The 24,188-nt window shown below is 45.0% G+C and overlaps 1 protein-coding gene across 1 annotated transcript in view; it reads right to left on the bottom strand.

The window, feature by feature from the left end:
- Window positions 1-24,188, bottom strand: part of LOC308676309 (uncharacterized protein) — a 45,137-nt gene that overhangs the window by 8,403 nt on the left and 12,546 nt on the right. The window contains exons 6-9 of the mRNA XM_081342121.1: window positions 24,070-24,144; window positions 22,372-22,440; window positions 20,803-20,871; window positions 14,702-14,782 (exon numbers count right to left, since the gene is read on the bottom strand). Of these exons, the coding sequence (XP_081198247.1) occupies window positions 14,702-14,782; window positions 20,803-20,871; window positions 22,372-22,440; window positions 24,070-24,144 (294 nt within the window). The remainder of the gene's footprint in view (window positions 1-14,701; window positions 14,783-20,802; window positions 20,872-22,371; window positions 22,441-24,069; window positions 24,145-24,188) is intronic.

The following is a 24,188-nucleotide window of genomic DNA, read 5'->3' as shown; positions in this document are numbered from 1 at the left end:
GGTTGAAAAGCCCTGGGTTATGTGATCGCTATCAAGTTGGTTGGGGTTTTTTTTGTGTTGTTTCATTTAGTGAGCTTGTAAAACGTAATAAAATTAAAGTAATGGTGCAAAGAGTTGACCGGTTGCCCAGAAAGTGATGTAAAATAGTATTATTAAGTGAACAAGGCTACAGTTATAAAGAAATTAGAAGAAAAATTGGCTCAAGGTTGACTCAGCCTTCCATCCTTCCGAGGTAGGTAAAATGAGGACCCAGATTGTTGGGGGCAATAAGCTGACTTTGTAATAATGCCGCTTGGGGTGTGTGTGAAAGCCCTAATAAGCAGGCATATACATAGAATGAAGGCTACTGCTAAGCTTGTAAGCCGCCCTGAGTCTTCGGAGAAGGGCGGGATATAAATGGAATTAAAATAAAATAAATAAATAAATTTCTATTGTACGCTTTTTCCAAAAGGTTTCCACAATTTTGGCCACTACTGCACAGTTGATGTGTTTGGGATTTATATTCCTGATACCTCAGGGGTTCTAGATTATAAAAAGTGCAAATACAGGCTGTCCTTGACATACATCTACAGTTGGGACTAGGATTCCCATTGCTAAGCAATGCAGTTCTTAAGCGAGTCAAACATGATTTTGCCATCTTTTTGCCGTGGTTTTTTAAGTGAATCACGGCGGTCGTTAAGTGAATCCCCCACTGACTTTGCTGGTCAGAAGCCAGCTGGGAAAATGGCAAATAGCAATTACATGACCCTGGGGCAACCATCGTAAATACATGACTTTTGCCAAGTTCCCAAATTTGGATCACGTGACCCTGGGGAAAGCTGCAATAATCATAAATGCAAAGATCAAGTCACGTGCCTCTCTTTCAGGGCCATTGTCATTTCAAGCAGTCGCTAAACGAATGGCTGTAAGTCACTGAGCTGTAGGCATACTGTACGGTATGCTATTTCTATAAAACCTGGATCGTGCTCAAACTTCAACCCTATCAGAATAAACTTTGGGGAACAGGACGAGACTCAGAAAAGTAATTTTAAAAATGAGATAGTGCTTCTCATTTTAGATTCCATGTCATCTAAGTCAGCATTCCCCAACCTTTCCGGGATGGTGTCCCGGTGCGAGGGGGGGCAGGGGAGGAAGAGGAGATGGTTTTATGAGAAGGACAGGCATGTGCGTGTGCGTGTACACTTGTGTGAGCGGTGAGTATGCGCACCTGCTGCTTGTGCGGGTGTGGCTGCATGCATGCATGCTGGCCCAACACTCACGCGGCCTGGTTGCGAGTAGACCATGGCCCACAGGTTGGGGACCCTTGATCTAAATTGCACAGTACATTACAACCTCTAAAAAAATGGGGCCCCAAAGGAGGAATTTAATTTAACCCTGATTGCAGGAAAATAGAAGGCCAGGAACTGCAAGTAGAAAACGCAAGTTCTGAGAACAAAAATTTGGCAAATAACTGAGAAAGGAGCGTGTAGAAGAGCTGGCGGGAAATATTTTGACTGTGCTGAGGAAACTTTCAGAGGCAGAACTGCAGAAGGTTAGACTGTAAATAACACAAGGAAACAGGAGAGCGGATATAACAAGAAAAGCTATCGGGTTTGAAGATAAACCCAGCGAAGAACCTGTGTAAAAAGACAGGAAGAAATGCCTCTTCCGCTCCTCCATTTATACAGTGATTCTTTTAAAAGATCTGTATGCCATTCAGATTGTCTATTCAACAATTAAATCTCATCCTATTTTTAACTCAGGAAAAGGCTTATTTCCCCCTTATTTGAATAAAGGTGAAAGTACACGCCAGTGGTGGAATTCAAATAATTTAACAACCAGTTCTATGCAGGGCAGGAGGCGGGGGGGGGGGCTGCTGCCACGAGGCAGGGGGGGAGGGGGGGAGCTGCCCCATGCACCCCGCAACCGCTTACCCTGCTGAAGGGCCCCTGCAGCCAGGCCATGCAAAGGGCAAACTTTAAAGAAAGTTAAACAGTATGGCAGCGAAAATCCAGCATGGGGAAAAAACCTCTGTTTTTTTTGAGACGCCAGACTAGCGTACATTCACATGCCTCCAATCCTGTTGGTTGCTGCAAAACCAGATTGGAATCGTTGAGCCGCTCCTTCCAGCCTATTTCAGAGCCGGTCTAAAAGCGAAGGGACTGGTTCCCACCCCACCTGTGAGCATTTCTGTTGAGGATTGGCAGTGGGGGTGAGGTGGGGGGTGTTTGGTTTTTATCTCCCCCCCCCCCCGTCTGCTGGGTGGTTGCAGCAGGTTTTGGTCACTTCACATGACCCTGGGACACTGTGACCGTCATAAATATGAATCAGTTGCCAAGCATCTGAATGTAAATCACAAGACCCTGGAGATGCTGCAAGATTCCAGCTGATCGGCGCTTCTTCTGGGCTCAGCAGAAGCGCCAGGATCAGCGCCGAGCTCCAGCTGGAGCCTGGCACTGACCCTGGCGCTTCCGCTGAGTCCTGCAGCTCCAGCTGTCTCTCGCTCAGGCTTACGTGGTGTTGCCACCGGTTCAGCTCATTCCCCTCCCCACTACCACTTTTCTAGGATGGTTGCGTACCACCTGCCAGGTGCCAATGTACCACAGGTGGTACCCGTACTACTGGTTGAAAAGCCCTGACATAACACACTGACAAATGTCCTCCTCTCAGCTTCAATTTGTTGTTGTTAGCTGCGAAGTCGTGTCCGACCCATCGTGACCCTATGGACAACGTTCCTTCAGGCCAGCTTCAATACATGACATCAATAACTGAATCCTACTGTGATCTGATTGGCTCATTGCCAAAACAAGATGACATCTGATTGGCTCTCTAAACACTCATGCTCATTGGCTACAATCAGATGAAGGAAAGCTACCGGATATCAACCTCAGCAAAACTGTGCTTCCTTTTTCTGGTTATTTCACTTTTCATAGAATACAGTACAAATAATTGAACAAACTATCAACCTCGGGACGCGGTGGCTCAGTGGGTTAGGACGCTGAGCTTGTCAATCAGAAGGTCGGCAGTTTGGCGGGTCAAATCCCGAGTGCCGCGTAACAGACTGAGCGCCTGTTACTCGTCCCAGCTTCTGCCAACCTAGCAGTTCGAAAGCACGTAAAAATGCAAGTAGAAAAATAGGGACCACTCCGGTGGGAAGGTAACAGCGTTCCGTGCGCCTTTGGCGTCTAGTCATGCCGGCCACATGACCACGGAGACGTCCTCGGACAAGCGCTGGCTCTTTGGCTTTGAAACGGAGATGAGCACCGGCCCCTAGAGTCGGAAACGACTAGCACGCATGTGCGGGGGAACCTTTACCTTTACCTTTACCTATCAACCTCAGCAAAACTGTGCTTCCTTTTTCTGGTTATTTGGCTATCACTTTTCATAGAATACAGTACAAATAATTGAACAAACTATGTTGCGTTACATTTTTGATTAAATTATCTTTCATTGGTATATAATTTTATGGTACTACTCCCCCCCAAAAAGTGGTGTTATTAGCCATCAAACCTCAAAAATACACTTTTCCCAAAAGGTTTTCATAATTTTGGCAACTTCTGTGCATAGCATTGGGTTGGGGAAAGGCAGAAAATGTCTTGCTGTGCAGGAATATTTCTCACATGGCAAATCATAGCTCTTTCTCCTTAATTTCAGTTGTTTAAGACTAGAAACAATTACAGGTAGTCCTCTACTTATGACTACAATTCAGCCCATCATTTCCGTTGCTGAGCAAGATGGCTCTTAAGTGAGTTTTGCCCCATTTTACAACCTTTCTTGCTATCATTAAGTGAATCTGGCTTCTCCATTGACTTTGCTTGTCAGAGGGTCACCAAAGGTAATCACATGATCCCCGAGCACTGCAACCATCATAAATACATGCCAGTTGTCAAGTATCCCAATTTTGTTTATATCTCCATGGTGATGCTACAGTGGTTATAAACGTGAAAAACGGTCATAGGTCATAAGTTTTTCAGTGCTGCTGTAACTTCGGTCACTAAACAAGCTGTTGTAAGTTGAGGAGTGCATGTATGTAGCACTGGCAACAGCTGTTGGAATGTTTTCAAGAAAAATGTCTTCATTTCTCCATAAGATTACAATTACCTGACCCGAATTCAAATAAAAATTAAAAGCGAGCTTGTTGAGATCACAATGTGGCAAGAAGCAGAAGACAATACAATATAGAATATTTTATTTTACAGGATAGAGGACCTGGTAAAACAGATGACAGCAAGAGAAATAAGAACAATAATACACTGGGAGAAGTTTTCCCAGTTTGTTAACCTCAATGAGAACCTTTTTGTATAGCCAGGAGATAACCCACAGTCCTTACACTGTGCTAGGTTGTAATGGAATATATTTGATGTTGATGTATTGTAACATACTTGTATGAATGTTACTGAACGAATGTAGATATCATTTATAGCTTGGCACAGTGATGGCGAACCGGTTAGAGACTGAGTGCCCAAACTGCAACCCAAAACTCACTTATGTATTGTCGGGTGCTGGTTGGGTGTGGCCCGTTGGGTGAGCGTGGGCCATTGGGTGGGCGTGGGCCATTGGGTGGGCGTGGCTGTGGTAGTAACGGCAGACTGGGTGGGACTAAAAAGTTCAATCAATTCCAACTTTGCGAGATTTTTTTTCCCCGCGAGAAGTCGAAATTGATTGATTGAACCTTTTTTTTTTTGCACAGGTGGCGGAGGCCTAAAGCGAAAAGGTTTTATAAAACCCAGCTGAAGGCCTAGGACTGGGGCGACGGTGCACGTGCCCACAAAGAGGGCTCTGCATGCCACCCGTGGCACCCGTGCCATAGGTTCTCCACTTAGCATTATTATTGTAGGTCTTCATTAAATTATGGCTGAATAGAATGTCTCAACCAAACCAAATGTGTCCTTTTTTGATAGATATGCAGGAACACATCTCTTTATAGAAACCATTTTTTTTCTCTATGGGCGGAACCAAGTTCTTGGTTTTCTTGATACATACGTATCTAATGACTGTAGTTTCTTGTTGTTGTTGTTAGTTGCGAAGTCGTGTCCGACCCATCGCGACCCTATGGACAATGTTCCTCCAGGCCTTCCTGTCCTCTACCATCTTCTGGAGTCCATCTAAGCTCACGCCTACTGCTTCAGTAACTCCATCCAGCCACCTCATTCTCTGTCGTCCCCTTCTTCTATTGCCCTCAATCTTTCCCAGCATGAGGCTCTTCTCCAGTGAGTCCTTCCTTCTCATTAGGTGGCCAAAGTATTTGAGTTTTAGCTTCAGGATCTGGCCTTCTAAAGAGCAGTCAGGGTTGATCTCCTCTAGGACTGACCGGTTTGATCGCCTTGCAGTCCAAGGAACTCGCAGGAGTCTTCTCCAGCACCATAGTTCAAAGGCTTCAATTCTTTGGCGCTCAGCCTTTCTTATGGTCCAGCTTTCACTGCCATACATTGCAACTGGGAAGACCATAGCCTTGACTATACGCACTTTTGTTGGCAGGGTGATGTCTCCGCTTTTTAGTGTGCTGTCTAGATTTGACATGGCTTTCCTCCCAAGGAGCAAGCGTCTTTTAATTTCTTGGCTACAGTCCCCATCTGCAGTGATCTTGGAGCCCAGGAAAATAAAATCTGTCACTACCTCCATTTCTTCCCCATCTATTTGCCAGGAATTGAGAGGGCCAGATGCCATGATCTTGGTTTTCTTAATGTTTAGTTTCAACCCAAGTTTTGCACTCTCCTTCTTCACCCGCAACAAGAGGCTCTTTAGTTCTTCTTCACTTTCTGCCATTAGAGTGGTATCATCTGCATATCTTAGGTTGTTGATGTTTCTTCCGGCAATCTTAATTCCAACTTTTGATTCATCTAGCCCTGCCTTTCTCATGATGTGCTCTGCATATAAGTTAAATAGGCAAGGCGACAGTATACAGCCTTGCCGGACTCCTTTCCCAATTTTGAACCAATCAGTGGTTCCGTGTCCAGTTCTCACTGTTGCTTCTTGGCCCGCATATAAATTTCTCAAGAGACAAATAAGATGGTCTGGTATGCCCATCTCTTTAAGGACTTGCCAGAGTTTGTTATGATCCACACAATCAAAGGCTTTAGCATAGTCAATGAAGCAGAAGTAGATGTTTTTCTGGAACTCTCTAGCTTTCTCCATGATCCAGCGTATGTTAGCAATTTGATCTCTAGTTCCTCTGCCTCTTCGAAATCCTGCCTGTACTTCTGGTCGTTCTCGATCCACATACTGCTGGAGTCTAGCTTGTAGAATTTTAAGCATAACTTTACTAGCATGAGAAATGAGTGCAATGGTGCGATAGTTTGAACATTCTTTAGCACTGCCTTTCTTTGGAATTGGAATGTAAACTGATCTTTTCCAATCCTGTGGCCACTGTTGAGTTTTCCAAATTTGCTGGCAAATTGAGTGTAGCACTTTTACTGCATCGTCTTTTAAGATTTTGAATAGCTCAGCTGGAATACTGTCACCTCCACTAGCTTTGTTGTTGCTCAGCTTTTCTAAGGCCCACTTCACTTCACATTCTAGGATGTCTGGCTCGAGGTCAGTGACCACCTCATTGTGATTATCAGGGACGTTAAGCTCGTTCTTTTTTTTTTTTATTGAAAAGTTTTAACATACAATTTTTCCCTTAAAAAATCCCCCCTCCCCCACCCTTCTCCCTCCCCCCCTTCCTCTCCCCCCTCCCCCCCTCCCCCCCCGACTTCCCAGAGCTAAATACAAGGTACCGTATATACTTGAGTATAAGCCGAATTTTTCAGCCCACTTTTTGGGCTGAAAAATTCCACTTCGGCTTATACTCCAGTCAACAAAAAAACTTACCGAGGACTTGTGCGCGGCCGAGGCTTTGGTGCTTCCGGGATCGCGCGCACCTCTCCCAAGCCACCGCCATCCGGAGACCTGCCGAAGTTTGGGGAGGTGCGCGCGCACCTCCCCAAACCTCCCCAAACGTCGGCAGGTCTCCGGACCTCCGCGCCTTGCCTGCCTGCTTCTTTCCGCAGCGGAAAGAAGCAGGCAGGCAGGGCGCGGAGGAACGGAGACCTGCCGACGTTTGGGGAGGTTTGGGCGCCTCCCCAAACCTCCCCAAACGTCGGCAGGTCTCCGTTCCTCCGCGCAGACCTGCCGACGTTTGGGGAGGTTTGGGCGCCTCCCCAAACCTCCCCAAACGTCGGCAGGTCTCCGTTCCTCCTGCCGACGTTTGGGGAGGTTTGGGCGCCTCCCCAAACCTCCCCAAACGTCGGCAGGTCTCCGTTCCTCCGCGCAGACCTGCCGACGTTTGGGGAGGTTTGGGCGCCTCCCCAAACCTCCCCAAACGTCGGCAGGTCTCCGTTCCTCCTGCCGACGTTTGGGGAGGTTTGGGCGCCTCCCCAAACGTCGGCAGGTCTCCGTTCCTCCGCGCAGACCTGCCGACGTTTGGGGAGGTTTGGGCGCCTCCCCAAACCTCCCCAAACGTCAGCAGGTCTCCGTTCCTCCTGCCGACGTTTGGGGAGGTTTGGGCACCTCCCCAAACCTCCCCAAACGTCGGCAGGTCTGCGCGGAGGAACGGAGACCTGCCGACATTTGGGGAGGTTTGGGGAGGCGCCCAAACCTCCCCAAACGTCGGCAGGTCTCCGTTCCTCCGCGCCCTGCCTGCCTGCTTCTTTCCGCAGCGGAAAGAAGCAGGCAGGCAGGGCGCAGAGGTCCGGAGACCTGCCGACGTTTGGGGAGGTTTGGGGAGGCGCCCAAACCTCCCCAAACGTCGGCAGGTCTCCGTTCCTCCGCACCCTGCCTGCCTGCTTCTTTCCGCTGCGGAAAGAAGCAGGCAGGCAGGGCGCGGAGGTCTGGAGACCTGCCGACGTTTGGGGAGGTTTGGGGAGGTGCGCGCGCACCTCCCCAAACCTCCCCAAACTTCGGCAGGTCTCCGGACGGCGGCGGCTTGGGAGAGGTGCGCGCGATCCTGGAAGCACCGAAGCCTCGGCCGCGCGCAAGTCCTCGGTAAGCTCCGGGCGGTCACTTGCTTCGCGTCTCCTGAGGGAAGGGAGGGCGACTGGAGCGGGCGTGTTTCCTCGCCTGCTGGGCGCCGCGATTTGCCCGGGGAACGCGCGGGCCCCGAATGGCAGCATGGAGCGAGGAAGCGGACAGCCAGGGCTTCCCCGAGAGCCGCGGCCACACAGGGTATTCCTGTGTATTCAGGCTTGCAAAATGGCGGATCGAGCCTCTGCTGGCGGCAGAGGCTTGCAGAACGGCGGATCGGCTTATACTCGAGTCAATAACTTTTTCCAGTTTTGGGGGGTGAAATTGGGGGTCTCGGCTTATACTCGAGTCGGCTTATACTCAAGTATATACGGTATATATATAAAAAAACAATCATAAACAACCATATACTAACAACCATAAACTCTAAAATCTATCACTCTCTAGCTTATATAGGATAAAACAAACCTTAGTAATATTAAATATATATAAAAAAAACTAATATAGAAAAAGAAACAAAGAAAGAAGACTTATTCAAATATAAAACTTCTTAACCCTATACTTATTCTGGATAAACTCAGGCCATTTTCTCGCTTCCATAATATAGCGTTCCTGCAAGTAATCTTTCAAATAGGCCGAAATCTTCGCCATTTCAACCAGGTCGGAAACCTTTAAAGTCCACTCTTCTATGGTCGGCAGTTCCTCTTTCCAGTACTAACCTATCAAAAGTCTTGCTGCCGTAATTAAATTCAACATCAACTTAGTATGTTCCACCAGACTTTTATCCAAAAAGCCTTAACCTTTTTACAAGTCCACCATATATGAAAATATATTACGTCTTCATCACCGCACCTCCAACATTTAGGCTAATAATTCAGATACATACTTAGCTTTTTAAAATCTAAATACCATCTATAAAACATTTTGTAAAAATTCTCTCTTAGATTTCAAACTTGTTTAAATTTTACATTCCTCACCCAAATCTTTTCCCACCTCCCACTACTTGGCTGTAAGTACGTTGTGAAAGTTCCATAGACTTCTGCTGATCTTGTTCTTTTATCTTTTTTGATCGTTTTAAAGCAGCACGCGTCACCCTCTGTTCTCTGGGATCATCCAAAGGTGTTATAACTTGATCTCCTCCAGCACCATTCTCCTCTGTCTGTCCATCTTCAGCCTCTTGATGTTCTCCTTCTCCAGATCCCTTTGCAGCTTCCAGAAGTGTTAATGGGGTTGCTTTTAAAACATTATTGTAAAAATCACGCGCTTGCATCACAGTAACCAGACGGTACCTTTTACCTTCATGCATCACCATCAACCCAGCTGGGATCTCCCATCTGAACCTTATATCTCGTTGCTTGAGCTCTTGCACAAGAAATGTAAAATCCTTCCTTCTCCTTAAAATCTTTGGAGGAATTTCTTTTAGAACCAGAACTTCTTGATCAGCAATCACGACTTTAGTATCATAGGCAGCTTGTATAACTTCATCTCTAATTTCCCTTTTTGCAAAATAAACCACCACATCTCTAGGCAACTTTCTCTGTCTAGCAATCCATGAGTTCACACGAAACACTTTATCCATGCCTCCTTTTATTTCAGATGCTGGCTGATTCAATACCACTTCAAGAGCCTCAGAAACCAGCTGCTTTAGATCTTCCTTAATATTCTCCTTTAAACCTCTGATTCTAATGGCAAACTGCATCTGGAAATATTGAGCAAGACTCAATTCTCTATCCATTTTGTCTCTTAAATCTTCATTCTCCAATACTTTTGCTTCTAATATGGCATTCTTTTGAGTCAAATCTTCCACTTTTTCATCCAAATCTTCCACACATTCAGCCACTTTATACACTGAAGACAAAATGTCTACCTTCATCACCGTGAACTTCTGTTCCATCCTCTCCTCCATTCTCTCCTCCAACTTCTTCAATTTCTCCTCCATCTGTGCAAATTTATCACCCATTGATTCCAAAATTACCTGGGTATGTTTTTCAAGAGCATCTTGTAAGTCCTTCGATGTCAATACATCAGGAGGATGCAATGCCTGCAATGATGATTGTTGCACCGGAGAAGTTCCAGCACTCCGAAGAGTTTTAGGGGGAGGTTTAGCCGCCATCTTTTACTTTCAATTGTGACGCACTTTCACTTTAAGTTTAAAAAGTCCATCAAGCTCGAGAGTAAAATAAAATAATCCTCTTCACCTTTTCCTCTTGTACCGCTCTGCCTGCTCTTTTTATTCCATAGTCCTTCCTTCAGGCAGGGGTGGTCGCAGACGCCTGGCTCCGCTCCATGAAATCAGGAGCAGAGGCGCTGGCCAGCTGGGAGCGACCCAGGCTACGGGGGAGTTCGATCCTTCGGCCGCCCAAGCTGCAAGCTCAGGTGGCCCCGGAGAACTCGACCCCTACCTGGGGCCTCACCCCCTCCTCTTCTCCCGAGGAGGGGGCTTCAAATTCGCCCGAACAGCTGATCGGCGCTGTTTCGGGCGAAAATCACTCAGTTGAGCCGCGGGCAGCCCGGGAAGGCTGTCTCCGGCGCCGCGCAGCCACCGGAAGTCCCTAAGCTCGTTCTTGTATAGTTCTTCTGTGTAATTTTGCCACCTCTTCTTAATCTCTTCTGCCTCTGTTAGGTCCCTGCCATTTTGGTCCTTTTTGCATGAAACGTTCCTTTCATCTCTCCAATTTTCTTGAAAAGATCTCTGGTCCTCCCTATTCTGTTGTTTTCTTCTATTTCTTTGCATTGTTCATTTAAGAAGGCATTCTTATCTCTTCTAGCTATTCTTTGGAATTCTGCATTTAATTGGGCATATCTTTCTTTTTCTCCCTTGCCTTTCACTTCCCTCCTTTCCTCAGCTATTTGCAAAGCTTCCTCAGACAGCCATTTTGCTTTCTTGCATTTCTTTTTCTTTCAGATAGTTTTGGTTGCTACCTGTTGTACAATGTTGCGAACCTCTGTCCATAGTTCTTCAGGCACTCTGTCTATCAGATCTAATTCCTTAAATCTATTTGTCACCTCTACTGTATATTCAACAGGGATATGATTTAATTCATACCTGACTGGCCTAGCGCTTTTCCCTACTTTCTTTAATTTAAGCCTAAACTTTGCAACAAGAAGCTCATGGTCTGAGCCACAGTCAGCCCCTGGTCTTGTTTTTACTGACTGTATAGAGCTTCTCCATCTTTGGCTGCAGAGCATATAGTCAATCTGATTTCTGTGTTGACCGTCTGGTGATGTCCATGTGTAAAGCCGTCTCTTGGGTTGTTGGAAAAGAGTGTTTGCTATGACCATCGTATTCTCTTGACAAAATTCTATCAGCCTGTGCCCTGCTTCATTTTGTACTCCAAGGCCAAACTTGCCTGTTATTCCGGTTATCTTTTGGCTTCCTACTTTAGCATTCCAATCTGTTGTGACTCAGGGCCAGCCTGTGGGCCCGGCAGCCGGCTCGGATGTATCGGATGACTCAGATGAGGGGGAGGAGGAGGGTGTGGAAGACGAACCGGCTGATGATGGCTTGCAGGCTTGGCAGAGCCCTCAGCCGGGGCCCTCTTCTCAGCTGCGTGAGCCCGATAGTGCGGAGGATGATGACCCACAGCTGGCCCTGTTCAAGGACGCCCGACGCAGGAGGCAGTCGAGCAGGAACAAACAAAGAAAGGCTGTGGGACTCCTCGGGAGGAGGCACAGGGAGACCACGCCCTGAACTCTAAATAAAAGGAGTGTTTGGGGAGGGGCTGGTTGCTGAAAGCAACCCTTCCGCTTGAGGATTCAAGTTCTTGTGTTTCTTGTTCTGTTGTTTTGCTTGTGAATTAAACTTGGCAGACGCTTTGCAGCCTCAGACGCTCTCCAGTCTCTACTACTTGAACAGGGGTTTGCCTTATTACAAGGCCGGTAGTTGGCTGGTTCAGAACACAATCCCCCATGATGATAAGGACATCATTTTTGGGTGTTAGTTCTATAAGGTGCTGTAGGGCTTCATAGAACCGGTCAATTTCATCCTCTTCAGCACCGGTGGTTGGGGCATAGACTTGGACTACGGTGATATTGAATGGTTTGCCTTGGATTCGAACTGAGATCATTCTGTCATTTTGAGGATTGTATCCCAGTATTGCTTTTCCTATTTTTTTATTGACTATGAAGGCTACTCCATTTCTTCTGAGGGATTCTTGCCCGCAGTAGTATACCTGATGGTCATCTGAATTAAATTCACCCATTCCTGTCCATTTTAGTTCGCTGATACCTAAGATGTCGATGTTCAGTCTTGTCATCTCTTGTTTGACCACGTCCAGCTTTCCTTGATTCATGGATCTTACATTCCAGGTTCCTATGGAGAAAAAATCTTTACAGCATCGGACTTTCCTTTCACCACCAGACACATCCACAGCTGAGCGTCCTTTCGGCTTTGGCCCAGTCGCTTCATTTTTTCTGGCGCTACTAGTACTAGCCCTCTGCTCTTCCCCAGTAGCATATTGGACGCCTTCCGACCTGAGGGGCTCATCTTCCAGCGTCATATCGTTTTGCCTTTTGGTACTGTCCATAGGGTTTTCATGGCAAAGATACTGGAGTGGTTTGCCATTTCCTTCTCCAGCGGATCACGTTTTGACAGAACTCTCTGCTATGACCTTTCCGTCTTGGGTGGCCCTGCACGGCATAGCTCATAGCTTCATTGAATTACGCAAGCCCCTTCGCCACGACAAGGCAGTAATCCATGAAGGGGTAGTTTCTTACCCTTCACCAAAATCCCTAACATATTTTGCCTTTAAAAAATGGATTTGATTACATGCCATCAAGTTGGTTTGACTTAGAACCCATGCAGGTGGATTTTCTCTATGAAGATCTGTCCCTAACCCACTCCTTTAGTCTTCCATTGATGAACCCATCACCACTTTAAGTCCATCCACCTTCCTCCTGATCATCCTCTCCTTCTGTTTCTTTCCACCTTTGCCAGTATTACAACCTTCTTCAGAGAGCCAGATCTTCATATAGTGTGTCCAAAGTAGAATAATTTGAGTCTGGTCATTTGTGCGTTAAGTGAGACTTCTGGATTGATATGTTCAACGACCCACTTGTTTGTTTTCCTGGCTATCCACAATATTTTCAATGTTCTTCTTCAACACAAGCATCCCAAAAACATCACTCCTCCTCCTATCCTGTTTCTTTTTAAAAGTCCAACTTTCACTTTCCCAGCCTATTGCAGATCCTTGTGGATATAGGCATATCACCACATATCGCTGCAGCGGAATATCTTTTCCATTTAAAACAATTATGTAGCAAAGTATTTACTGATCGCTTTGTTGAAAGAGCATTTATACTCTTATGCTTCACTGTCTGAAAACGAAGGGCGGTTTTGTCATTGTCACGCGCACCAATCAACAGTCTGAAACGAAGAAAAGGTGGTTTCATACTTATCATAAGAACTAATAAATCAGCAAGTGACTTCGTTGTTCCAAAACTTGATTCTCTGAGTAATATCATCCATCCGCCACGTGTTGATTCATCAGATCCATAAACTGCTTTTTTTTAAAATGTCCACATTTGCTTGGAAGTAATTGTGAAAGAAAAGAAACATTTTCAGAGTCTCTGAGCAATTGAAAAATGCACGTCTCGAGTTACACTTCCTTCAAAAATCCCTTTGCCATTCTTCACTGCTCCAACTGCTAGACATCAGACAGAAGTCTAATCTCCCAAAGTTTTCTTCTCTTGTAAAAGGACTGATGTATAACACATTCAACATTCCTCATCTTCTGGAACAACAGAGTAGAATTCTGGGTAGATATATCTTTAATTTAGAGAAGAAAGGAATTGCTCCCAGCTTGCTGTCGTGCTGTGGCAATCCTAGTCTGAGCATAGCAGCCCACCTCTGAGATCACCCCCAAAGGGAACAGAGATATGTTGCCATCTGGAGCCAGAGGGAGAACCTGTGGAAGAAATGAAGATTGTAGATAATGCTGGGGAAGGTAACACAAACCTACAACCTAAGTCCTGTATGAGCAACATTTCTTGTGTACTATGGGATTTGCAGCAATTTATGCATAATATAGGACACTGAATTCATTAAATTGAATGTTTTCTTTAACAGTTGTTATGGGGGTATCTCGGTACACCCATGTTACACGACTCCTGCGCAAGCTGCATTGGCTTCCGGTTACCCTCCGAGTGCGATTCAAGGTGCTGATAATCAGCTTTAAAGCCCTACATGGCTTAGGCCCGGGGTACTTGCGAGACCACCTGCTGCCAATGTCAACCTCCCATCGCCCAGTTCGCTCCCATAGAGTCGGCCTCCTCAGGGTGCCGTCGGCCAGGCAATGCCAGCTGGCGACCCCCAGGGGGAGAGCCTTCTCTGTAGGCACACCGACCCTCTGGAATGAACTGCCCCCGGAGCTGCGGACGGCCCGACCTTCGATCCTTCCATGACCTAAAGACCTGGTTATTCCAACAAGCGGGCCTGGACTGATCATAGTTTTTAAATTTGGTTTTTTATTGGTTTAAATTGTTCTTATTTCTTATATTGTTTAATCCTCTTTTAATTTTTGTATTTATATCTTTTAACTTTTTATTGTTATGAGCCGCCCTGAGTCCTCAGGGAGAAGGCATATAAATTTAATAAACCTAAACCATTTAATAAACCTAAACTAGCAAAAATAAAATAAAATAAAACCCTGGCCCACTTGATTTATTTCCCTGGCAAAAGATAAATTTCTAACTCGGTGACTGCAAAAACACGTTTGCACATGCAGCATTCCTATGGAAACGTTTCCAGCTCCATAACTTCCCTTTCCTCTCAACTTACCTTCTCCATGTGGATCCAAGATGCCTTCTCTCCGTGAATTGAGGCTTGTGGGGCTTTCCATATTTTCATAGGAGTCGGCATCTGCAGCGGGAAACTTGTTATAGATTAATTGAATTTCCAATCCCAGTTTACGACAGTGGGATTTTTGGAACTGGGAAGTGTTGGAGCTATCCAAGGAGTTCAGTGTTAGTCTTTTTTTCCCCCTGTCATGTCCTTAATACTAGGCTTTCCAGATACTAGAGACAATCACAAAGGCTATAGCTTTAGATTTAAATATCAGAAATAAATTGAATCTAGCATACTTCTGAGTTAACATTTCTCTATTTGTCTAACTTTGGACCGATGCTATTGCTTGAACCAGCTGATTAACAAGAAACCTTGTGCTTCCTGTGTAGATTTCCAGATTTAAACCAGAGGCTTGGAAACACTAGGCAGTTTTCTTGGCAAACTTTTGGAAGTGGTTTGCTTCCTGGCAGTGAGAAAGAATGACTGGCTTCCACTAGTCACCCAGCTGGCTTCGTGCCTAAAACAGCACTAGAATTCACTCTCCCAGATTCTAGTCTGTTGCCTTAATGACTACTCCAAATTAGTCCTTAGAAATCATCTATTCCAACCCTTTGATTCATGCAAATTCCATTAATACTTGGATTGTTCAGTTTGTCACAGATGGTGCAACAGATGTACAAATGGTTTCCTCCCTCTTTGGTAAGATAACAAGCAGCTGTAGCTTTCTCTGGTGTGGATTCTGCTACCAGTTTTTTTCAAACTAACAAATGAAAAATTGGAAAAACCCTTTAGGAGTGCTGCTTCTTATTTTTCGCTACCATTGACTAACTAGATCTCCTCCTTTATTGTCTGGAATGGATGTCTGAACAAGTGAAAGAAAACGCATTGCCTGCTGAGTTTATGTCTAGGCAGGACTGAAATCCAGAAACATTATCAGACATAACCAAAACCATAGTTAGAGTGCAGGTAGTCCTCAACTTATGTTCGTTTAGTGACTGTTGGAAGTTATAACGCCACTGGAAAAAAGTGCGTTATGAGTGTTTTTCACATTTACATCCATGGCAGCATCCCCATAGTTGTGTAATCAAAATCTGGACGCTTGGCAACTGGCATGTATGTATGACGATTGCAATGCCCTGCGATCACCTTTTGTGATCTTCTGACAGAGTCAATGGGGAAGCCTGATTCCCTTAACAACGGTGTTACTAACAACTGTGGCAAGAAAAGATCGTAAAACGGGGCAAAACTCATTCAGCAACTGTCTTGCTTAGCAACAGAAATTTCCGGCTCAATTGTGGTTGGAAGTCAAGGACTAGCTGTAAGTTAGAAACTATTGTGAAAATTACACAAAGGAAAGTTCTGTCAGGGAAGAGAATCAGCAATAACAAGCATAGACAGTATAGATTAGTAACAAGTCTCTTTGTTCCATATTTTCTGTCTCGGCCAAGTTCCTCCGGAAAGAAGCAAGTTAAAAACAAGTATGTTTGGCCAAGGACAAGACTGTGTTTTTTTTCTCTAAATCAGCTATTGTTCCTAAATAAGGAAACCAGGAAGATGACATACGGTATTCAATTAGTTTGACAAATGTGCTTGTTTGCATGCAAATGTTTTCTGCTCTTCAAACAAAATATCCTATGTTCGCAGATCAATAAAAGCTCAAAGTGCTCTTCAAGCAGCTGTTGGTTTTTCTCCATCTGCCACACAGTTTTAAATGCAAAACAGTCACCCACTGTAATTCACTGCAATACCATGGCTTTGAAAAACATTCCTTTTTGCTGCTTGTTCTTAATTGTTCAGAGGAACAATTCTTAAGTTTACGCCCAGCATCTATTGGAAGTAGCTTTACATTATTTGAAGGGGTAAAATAACTATTTTATTTATATGGATTTATATCTTGCCTCTTCTTCAGGGGTTCAAGATGGCAGGCACAGCACTTCCTCTCCAGAACAACAACTTTATGAGATAGGTTAGGTTGAGAGTGAATGATTGGGCTAAAGTCATCTAGTGATTATTATTTTTTTGGTGACTTCAAGTCAGTCCCTATAGTCTTGGCAAAGCAGGGCTTGAAGTTTCTGCTTCTCAGTTCCTGCAACCAACTTCCTTCCTAGAGAATCCAGGATACTCACCCTCTTCATTGCTTGTGTTGGTATGCAGGTGAAACAGCTTGCTTGCGGTGGGGCATAAGGATCCATTCATCTCTTCATAGGATTGAGAGCCTGATGAACAAAGCAGGATTTTCTCAATGTAAGGTAAAGGTAAAGGTAAAGGTTCCCCCGCACATGCGTGCTAGTCGTTTCCAACTCTAGGGACCAGTGCTCATCTGCGTTTCAAAGCCGAAGAGCCAGCGCTTGTCCAAGGACGTCTCCGTGGTCATGTGGCCGGCATGACTAGACACCAAAGGCGCACGGAACGCTGTTACCTTCCCACCGTAGTGGTCCCTATTTTTCTACTTGCATTTTTTACGTGCTTTCGAACTGCTACGTTGGCAGAAGCTGGGACGAGTAACAGGCGCTCACTCTGTTACGCGGCACTCGGGATTCGACCCACCAAACTGCCGATCTTCTGATCGACAAGCTCAGCGTCCTAACACACTGAGCCACCGCGTCCCTTCTCAATGTAAGGCTAGGTTAATTACTCCTGATATTATCTATCTGGTAAATATTACCAGCCCCGCAGCCACGTTTTCATCGTAGCTTGATGGGACGTTTTCTAAGTTTTCTAAGCAGCCTGTTGAATAGCATCTCAGTCCCTTGATCCACATCATTTATTATGTTCACCAGTGACCCATTCGCAATGGGATTAGGGCCAAATGGTTGACGGCAGATGAAGAGGGTAGATGAAAGAAGGGGCACGGTGGCTTAGCAGTTAAAGATGCTGAGCTTGTCAACTGCAAAGCTGGCAGCCCAGATTTGAGACCTGAGCACCACACAATGGGGTGAGTTCCCATTACTTGCCCCCTCTCCTGCCCACCTAACAGTTTGGAAGTATGCAGATCCGAGTAGATTGATAAGTACCACTTAGGTAGGTAGGTAATAGCATTCTTTGTGCCTTTGGCCACATGACCACAGAAAATGTCCTCAGATAACGCTGGTTCCCTCAGCCACAAAACATAGATGAGCACCATACCCTAAAGTCGGGCATGACTGACGGAAACCTTTACCTTTTTTACTTTCAAATAAATTCAAGGACTCACACTTTGAATATCGAATTATATTCTTGCAGAATGCTTCTCACTCTTAGCAGCTATCTTGCTACTGTTGCTTTGCTGTCATTTAAACTCAAAAGCAATATTTTTGAAGTAATAAATCTGACCTACCTTGTTTTGAGTTCTTTGTATCTAACACTTTTCAATTATTCTATTTTATTTTATTGTATTTATTGTATTACAGTAACAACAGTAAACGTATTTACTGATGTTATCAGCAATTCGGCATGGCAATCTAATCTGTTTGTTTTCCAATCTGAGAACACACGGGTAGTTGCCAAGCAACCTAGGTTGTCATTATTGCACAGGGCAGCAATCAGCTCTTGGAGGTGAAGGACTGTGCCAGGTGTTGTAGCTAATTGGAGTTGGCAATAGAAGCAGTTTAGAATAAATCACAGTACAGGTAGTCCTCGACTTAGACGACCACAATTGAGCCCCAAATTTGTGTTGCCAAGTGAGACGCATTTTGTTAAATGCAATTTTGCCCCATTTTGTGACCTTTCTTGCCACAGTTTTTAAGTGATTCACTGCGGTTGTTAAATTAGTAATACGGCAGTTAAATGAATCAGATTTCCCCATTGATTTTGCTTGTCAGAATGTTACAAAAGGTGATCACATGATCCTGGGACACTGCAACCGTCATACATATGAGTCAGTTGACATACATCTGAATTTTGATCACGTGACCATGGGGAAGTGCTGCAAAGTAGGAAAAAAAGGTCATAAGTCACTTTTTTCAGTGCCATTGTGTCAAGGTAATGATTTAGAAGCTAACCAGCTTGTATAATGTGAGATGAATGATGCAATCTTATTTATTTATTTATTTTATTAGATTTATATACCGCCCTTTCCCGAAGGACTCAGGGCAGTTTACAGGGTATTTAAAACAAGAAATACAAAAGTTAAAAACAATTTAAAAAATTACATCAATTCCTGGAAAAAAAAGTAAAACCCCCATTAAAATTAAAATTAAAATTCTCAGCCTGGGCCAGAGAGCTCGAAGAGCCAGGTCTTCAGGTCCCGGCGGAATGAACGGAGGTCGGGGGCAGTCCTGACCTCCACGGGCAGCTGGTTCCAGAGGGCAGGCGCACCCACTGAGAAGGCTCTCCCCCTGGGTGTTATCCGCCGACAATCTTTTACCGGCGGCACCCTGAGAAGACCCTCCCTGTGGGAGCGCACTGGACGAAGGGAACTTGATGCTGGCAGCAGGTGTTCCCTCAGATATCCCGGACCCATGCCATTTAGGGCTTTATAGGTCATCACCAGCACTTTGAATCTCACCCGGAGGGCAACCGGGAGCCAATGCAGCTCGCGGAGTAGAGGTGTTACATGGGAGTATCGGGAAACCCCCATCATAACTCGCGCGGCCGCATTCTGCACCAGCTGAAGCCTCCAAGTGGTCCTCAGGGGCAGCCCCATGTAGAGAGCGTTGCAGTAGTCTAAATGGGAGGTCACGAACGCATGAGTGACTGTGCGTAGGGCATCTTGGTCCAGGTAGGGTCGCAAATGGCGCACCAGGCGAACCTGGGCAAAAGCCCCCCTGGTCACTGCTCCTATATGGTCTTCAAAATTGAGCCGGGAGTCAAGGAGGACGCCCAAGTTGCGAGCCCTATCAACGGGGGGTAACACCTCACCCCCCATCGTTAAAGGTGGAATGGTCTGGAATGACTTAGGAATGACTCGGCAGGAGTCTGTATCTCTTTAAGAGCTTGAGTATAAAAGGGAAGGCCTTGCTGGAGTCTTTCTCTCTCCTCCGTTCCTTGCTGTAATTGCTGTGTATTGGAGTGTGCTGAATGACCGTGTGTATGTATCTTGTTTCTAGTGTATATGGTGTAGATAGTGTAATATAAGATAGTGCAATATAAACCAAGATTTAATACAGACCACCGTTTAGTGTATTTATTCCTGGGTGACCTCAGCGCAATAAGACTGTGCATGCTCTGACACGTTGTAACTTTGAACTGTTTCTAAATGAACGGTTGTAAGTCGAGGATTACCTGTAGAGTATCTGCTCAAAGGGATTAAGACAGCCTTGGACGGATGCAGGACAGATCAGAGCTTCAAAACATGGGAGATGGGGGGAAATTCATGTCCTCATTAAGAAATGAGAGGTAGTTTTTTTTATTTATGGCCATTTGGTTAGCAACTGTTTGAAGTTATGATGCTGCTGGCGGGAAAAAGTGATTTATGACCGGTCCTCACACTTACAACTATTGATTGATTGACTGATTGATTTCGATTTATATACCACCCTTTTCCCAAGGGACTCAGGGCGGTTTACCGGGCAGATTAAAACAATACAATATATACAAGTTAAAATAAAAATTAAATAGAATAGAATAGAATAGAATAGAATAGAATAGAATAGAATAGAATAGAATAGAAATAAGGAAATAGAGTTGGATGCATTTACGACCATCTTTCCATCTGGCTTCCAATAAGCAAAGCCAGTGAGGAAGCTGGCAGAGAAGGTTGTAAGTCCTAGTCACGTGATGTCTCGCTTAATGACTCTGGCGAAAAAGACTGTAAAATCGGATGTAGTCACATGATGCCTCACTTTACACTCACTCGGTTTAATAAGAAAGTTTCTGGTCCTTATTGTGGTCTTAGGTTGGGGACCACCTATATGGGTAGTCCATAGTGGGAACAGGGCAAGATTAGAAGACTTCAGAGGATTTATATAAAATGTATTATGCTCACTTGTCTTTCCATAGAGGCTTTAAAAATGCCAATGTATTTTTCCATGCATTTCCAATTACATATGTAGGAGGGAAATGAAAAAAATAATGAAAAGATGGTAATGCTATAATCAAACTGGTAGGGTATGAGAAGAGACCCACGAGAATTTTGAAAAAAAATATGGTTCACTAAAACTCTCCTTTTTACTTACCCGTAGAAGGTTCACTGCCACCATCCTGCCTGTCTTTATGGATATCCAGAGCCAGCTGTAAGCGTAAACCTGCAAGCAGAGATGGATAACGATAGCCAAATGGCATTTTATACTGCATTTACAGAGATGTCATTCATTTAAACCTTAGAACAGAGCTTTCCTATCTAGTAATCTTTATACTGAGTGGCCCAAACCCCCAAGATTTCCACAAATGGGGTACTGTATAAAAAGAATGCCATTTAACTAATTGTGTTCCCCAGAAGTGGTATAAATATTATTATTATTATTATTAATTTTATTTGTATACCGCCCTTCTCCCGAAGGACTCAGGGCGGTGAACAGGGCAATGCATGTTAAAAGACAAAATACAAAAATTAAAAGAGATTAAACAGAATGCCCACAACTCTTACAATAAGTTAAAACACAATAAGAAAAGTTAAAACACATTAATAAAACCCAACCCCATCCCATCAGGCCAGGCCAGCTTGTTCGAAGAGGTAAGTCTTTAGATCGCACCGGAAGGAGCGGAGGTCGGGCGCCATCCGGAGCTCAACCGGAAGATGGTTCCATAAATCCGGCGCGCCCACAGAGAACACCCTCCCCCTGGGGGCCACCAGTCGGCATTCTTTGACCGGTGGCACCCTGAGGAGGCCCTCTCTGTGGAAGCGCACTGGGCAGAGGGAAGTTGACGCCGGCCGCAGGTGCTCCCCAAGGTATTCCGGACCCATGCCATGTAGGGCTTTGTAGGTCATTACCAACACCTTGAATCTCACCCGGAAGACAACTGGAAGCCAATGCAGCACGCGGAGCAGAGGTGTAACATGGGAGTATCGGGAAACTCCCAACACAACTCTCGCGGCTGCATTCTGTACCAGTTGGAGCCTCCGAGTGGTCTTCAAGGGCAGCCCCATGTAGAGAGCGTTGCAGTAGTCCAAATCTGTTTCTAGAAGGTCTATTTATTAATATTATTACAGCAGTGATGGGATTCAAATATGTGAACAACCCCCAGGGGGAGGGCGCTCTCTGTGGGTGCGCCGGATTGGCTTTTGCTGAGAAGATGGAGACATGTCCTGCATTTGGAGATAACTCATTCTGGACTTTGCAATGTATGGCAGTGAAAGCTGGACCATAAAAAAGGCTGAGCGCCAAAGAATTGAGGTCTTTGAACTGTGGTGCTGGAGAAGACTCCTGCGAGTCCCTTGGACTGCAAGGCGATCAAGCCGGTCAGTCCTAGAGGAGATCAACCCTGACTGCTCTTTAGAAGGCCAGATCCTGAAGCTAAAACTCAAATACTTTGGCCACCTAATGAGAAGGAAGGACTCCAGTGAGAAAAGCCTAATGCTGGGAAAGATTGAGGGCAATAGAAGAAGGGGACGACAGAGAATGAGGTGGCTGGATGGAGTCACTGAAGCAGTAGGCGTGAGTTTAAATGGACTCCAGAAGATGGTAGAGGACAGGAAGGCCTGGAGGAACGTTGTCCATAGGATTGCGATGGGTCGGACACGACTTCGCAGCTAACAACACAACAACATTCTGGAATTGGATTTTTCCCCAGTGTCTGTTTAGTACCTGCTATGAGTCGTGCTGTACCAGAACTCATAGGACACTCTTCTTCCAAATTTATATAGTTTTCATTGTCTGTTGAGTAAATACAGTAGATTATCACCAGCAGCCCTATGATTAAATAACGTTGTCAGCATCTTGTGTAGTCAGTTTTTATTGTGAAAAATACCCTTAAAGTTCTCATAAGCCATTCAGGGTCACTTGATAATGAGATGGGTGGCATATAAATTTAATAATAATAAATAACTAAAGCTGTAAGAAGGGCAAAGAAGGAAAACAATGTTCCTGCAGTAATGTGATGCTTCAAAATCTGCAGCTGTCCCAATGGCATGATGTGAACATTCCTGAGAACGAGGATTTGCAAGCAGTAGCAGTGCTGAAGTATCTTTACAATTTTGCAATCAATATAGTCAATATATTTGTTAATTTCAAAATTCTGCAGGCATCTTTGTTTGAAAATAGTCTAGATTAGAATAAAGAACAAGAATTAAGCATTCTGGACTAGGGGGGAAAAACTAAATCCTCAGTATGACAATATCCACTTGGATTATTACAGCACTGTACTTCTAGCTGTCTATGAAGATTCTCAGTCATCTAGGTCATAGATGCATCAAAAGTGGTTTTTATTTTTGAAAAGACAACTGGACTGATTTTTTTGAGGAAAAAGAAAATGTTTCGCTTCCTATCCTGGAAGCTTCATCAATTGTATTCGATGCTGTGGGAGATGAAGGACAGTTATTGACAGTTGAGATTAGTTGGTGGGAGGGGGAATGATAGGTTCTGACAGGATGGTGGTGGTGGAAAAATGGAAAGTTTGTGTGTCCTCTTTTTCCTCCAAAAAATCATTCCTGTTGCCTTTTCAAAAATGAAAACCACTTTTGATGTACTGCTACAGTACACTTCACATTACCTGTAGCTAAAAACGCCTGGGTATGTGTGAAGATACATTTCAACACATGCAGAACACCAGCTTCAGAAAACCAGTTGGCTTTCCTGTCTATTAGTATTGGTCAACCTTGGCAACATTAAGATTTATGGACTTCAGCTCCCAGAATTTCCCCTTCAGCATGCTGACTTGAGAATGTTGTGATTCAGGGTCAGCCTGTGGGTTCGGCAGTTGGGTCGGACGACTCAGAGGAGGAGGGGGGTGTTGAAGACCTTGCTGAGGGGGTTGAAGATCTTGCTGATGATAGCCCTCAGCCAGGCCCCTCCCACTTGGTCACCACGGAGACCCAGCTGTGTGAGCCTGACAGTGTGGATGAAGATGACCCACAGCTGGCCCTGTTCAAGGACGCCCGATGCAGGAGGCAGTCAATTAGGAGTAAACAGAGGAAGGCAATGGGGCTTCTCGGAAGGAGGCAGAGAGAAGCCACGCCCTGAACTCTATATAAGGGGAATGTCTGGGAGGGCTGGTTTGCTGAAGGCAACCGCTCGGATGGTTCATGTTTCTTAAAGCTCCTGTTTTCTTGGTTCGTGTCTTGTTTGTTTTTGTAGCTATAAATTTGGCAGGTGTAATTCCAGCCTCTTGCCGGTTGTAAAGGGGTTGTCCCTGCCTTTTCTGCAGGGCCGGTAGCAGGCTGGTACAGAACAGAGAATTTGGGGAACTGAATTCTCCACATCTTAAAATTGACAAGTTTCAGAAAACCTGATCTATATCAGGGTTATGCTTGTGCTTTCAACTTCCATATCAAATCCAGACACTACCTTCAACAACGGGGTCTTGGTCTTGGGTCAAATTCTCAAGGATCTGTTCAGTTTTGTTGGAATACCATGAGCCATCTGTGGGACATAAGAAAGCAACAATTAAGAGTATTCTACCAGGA

The sequence above is a fragment of the Vipera berus genome, assembly GCF_964194415.1.
Source record: "Vipera berus genome assembly, chromosome: W".
In the NCBI taxonomy this organism is placed as follows: Eukaryota; Metazoa; Chordata; class Lepidosauria; order Squamata; family Viperidae; genus Vipera; species Vipera berus.
The sequence above is the reverse complement of the archived record's forward strand: the minus strand, read 5'-3'. Positions and strand labels throughout refer to the sequence as shown.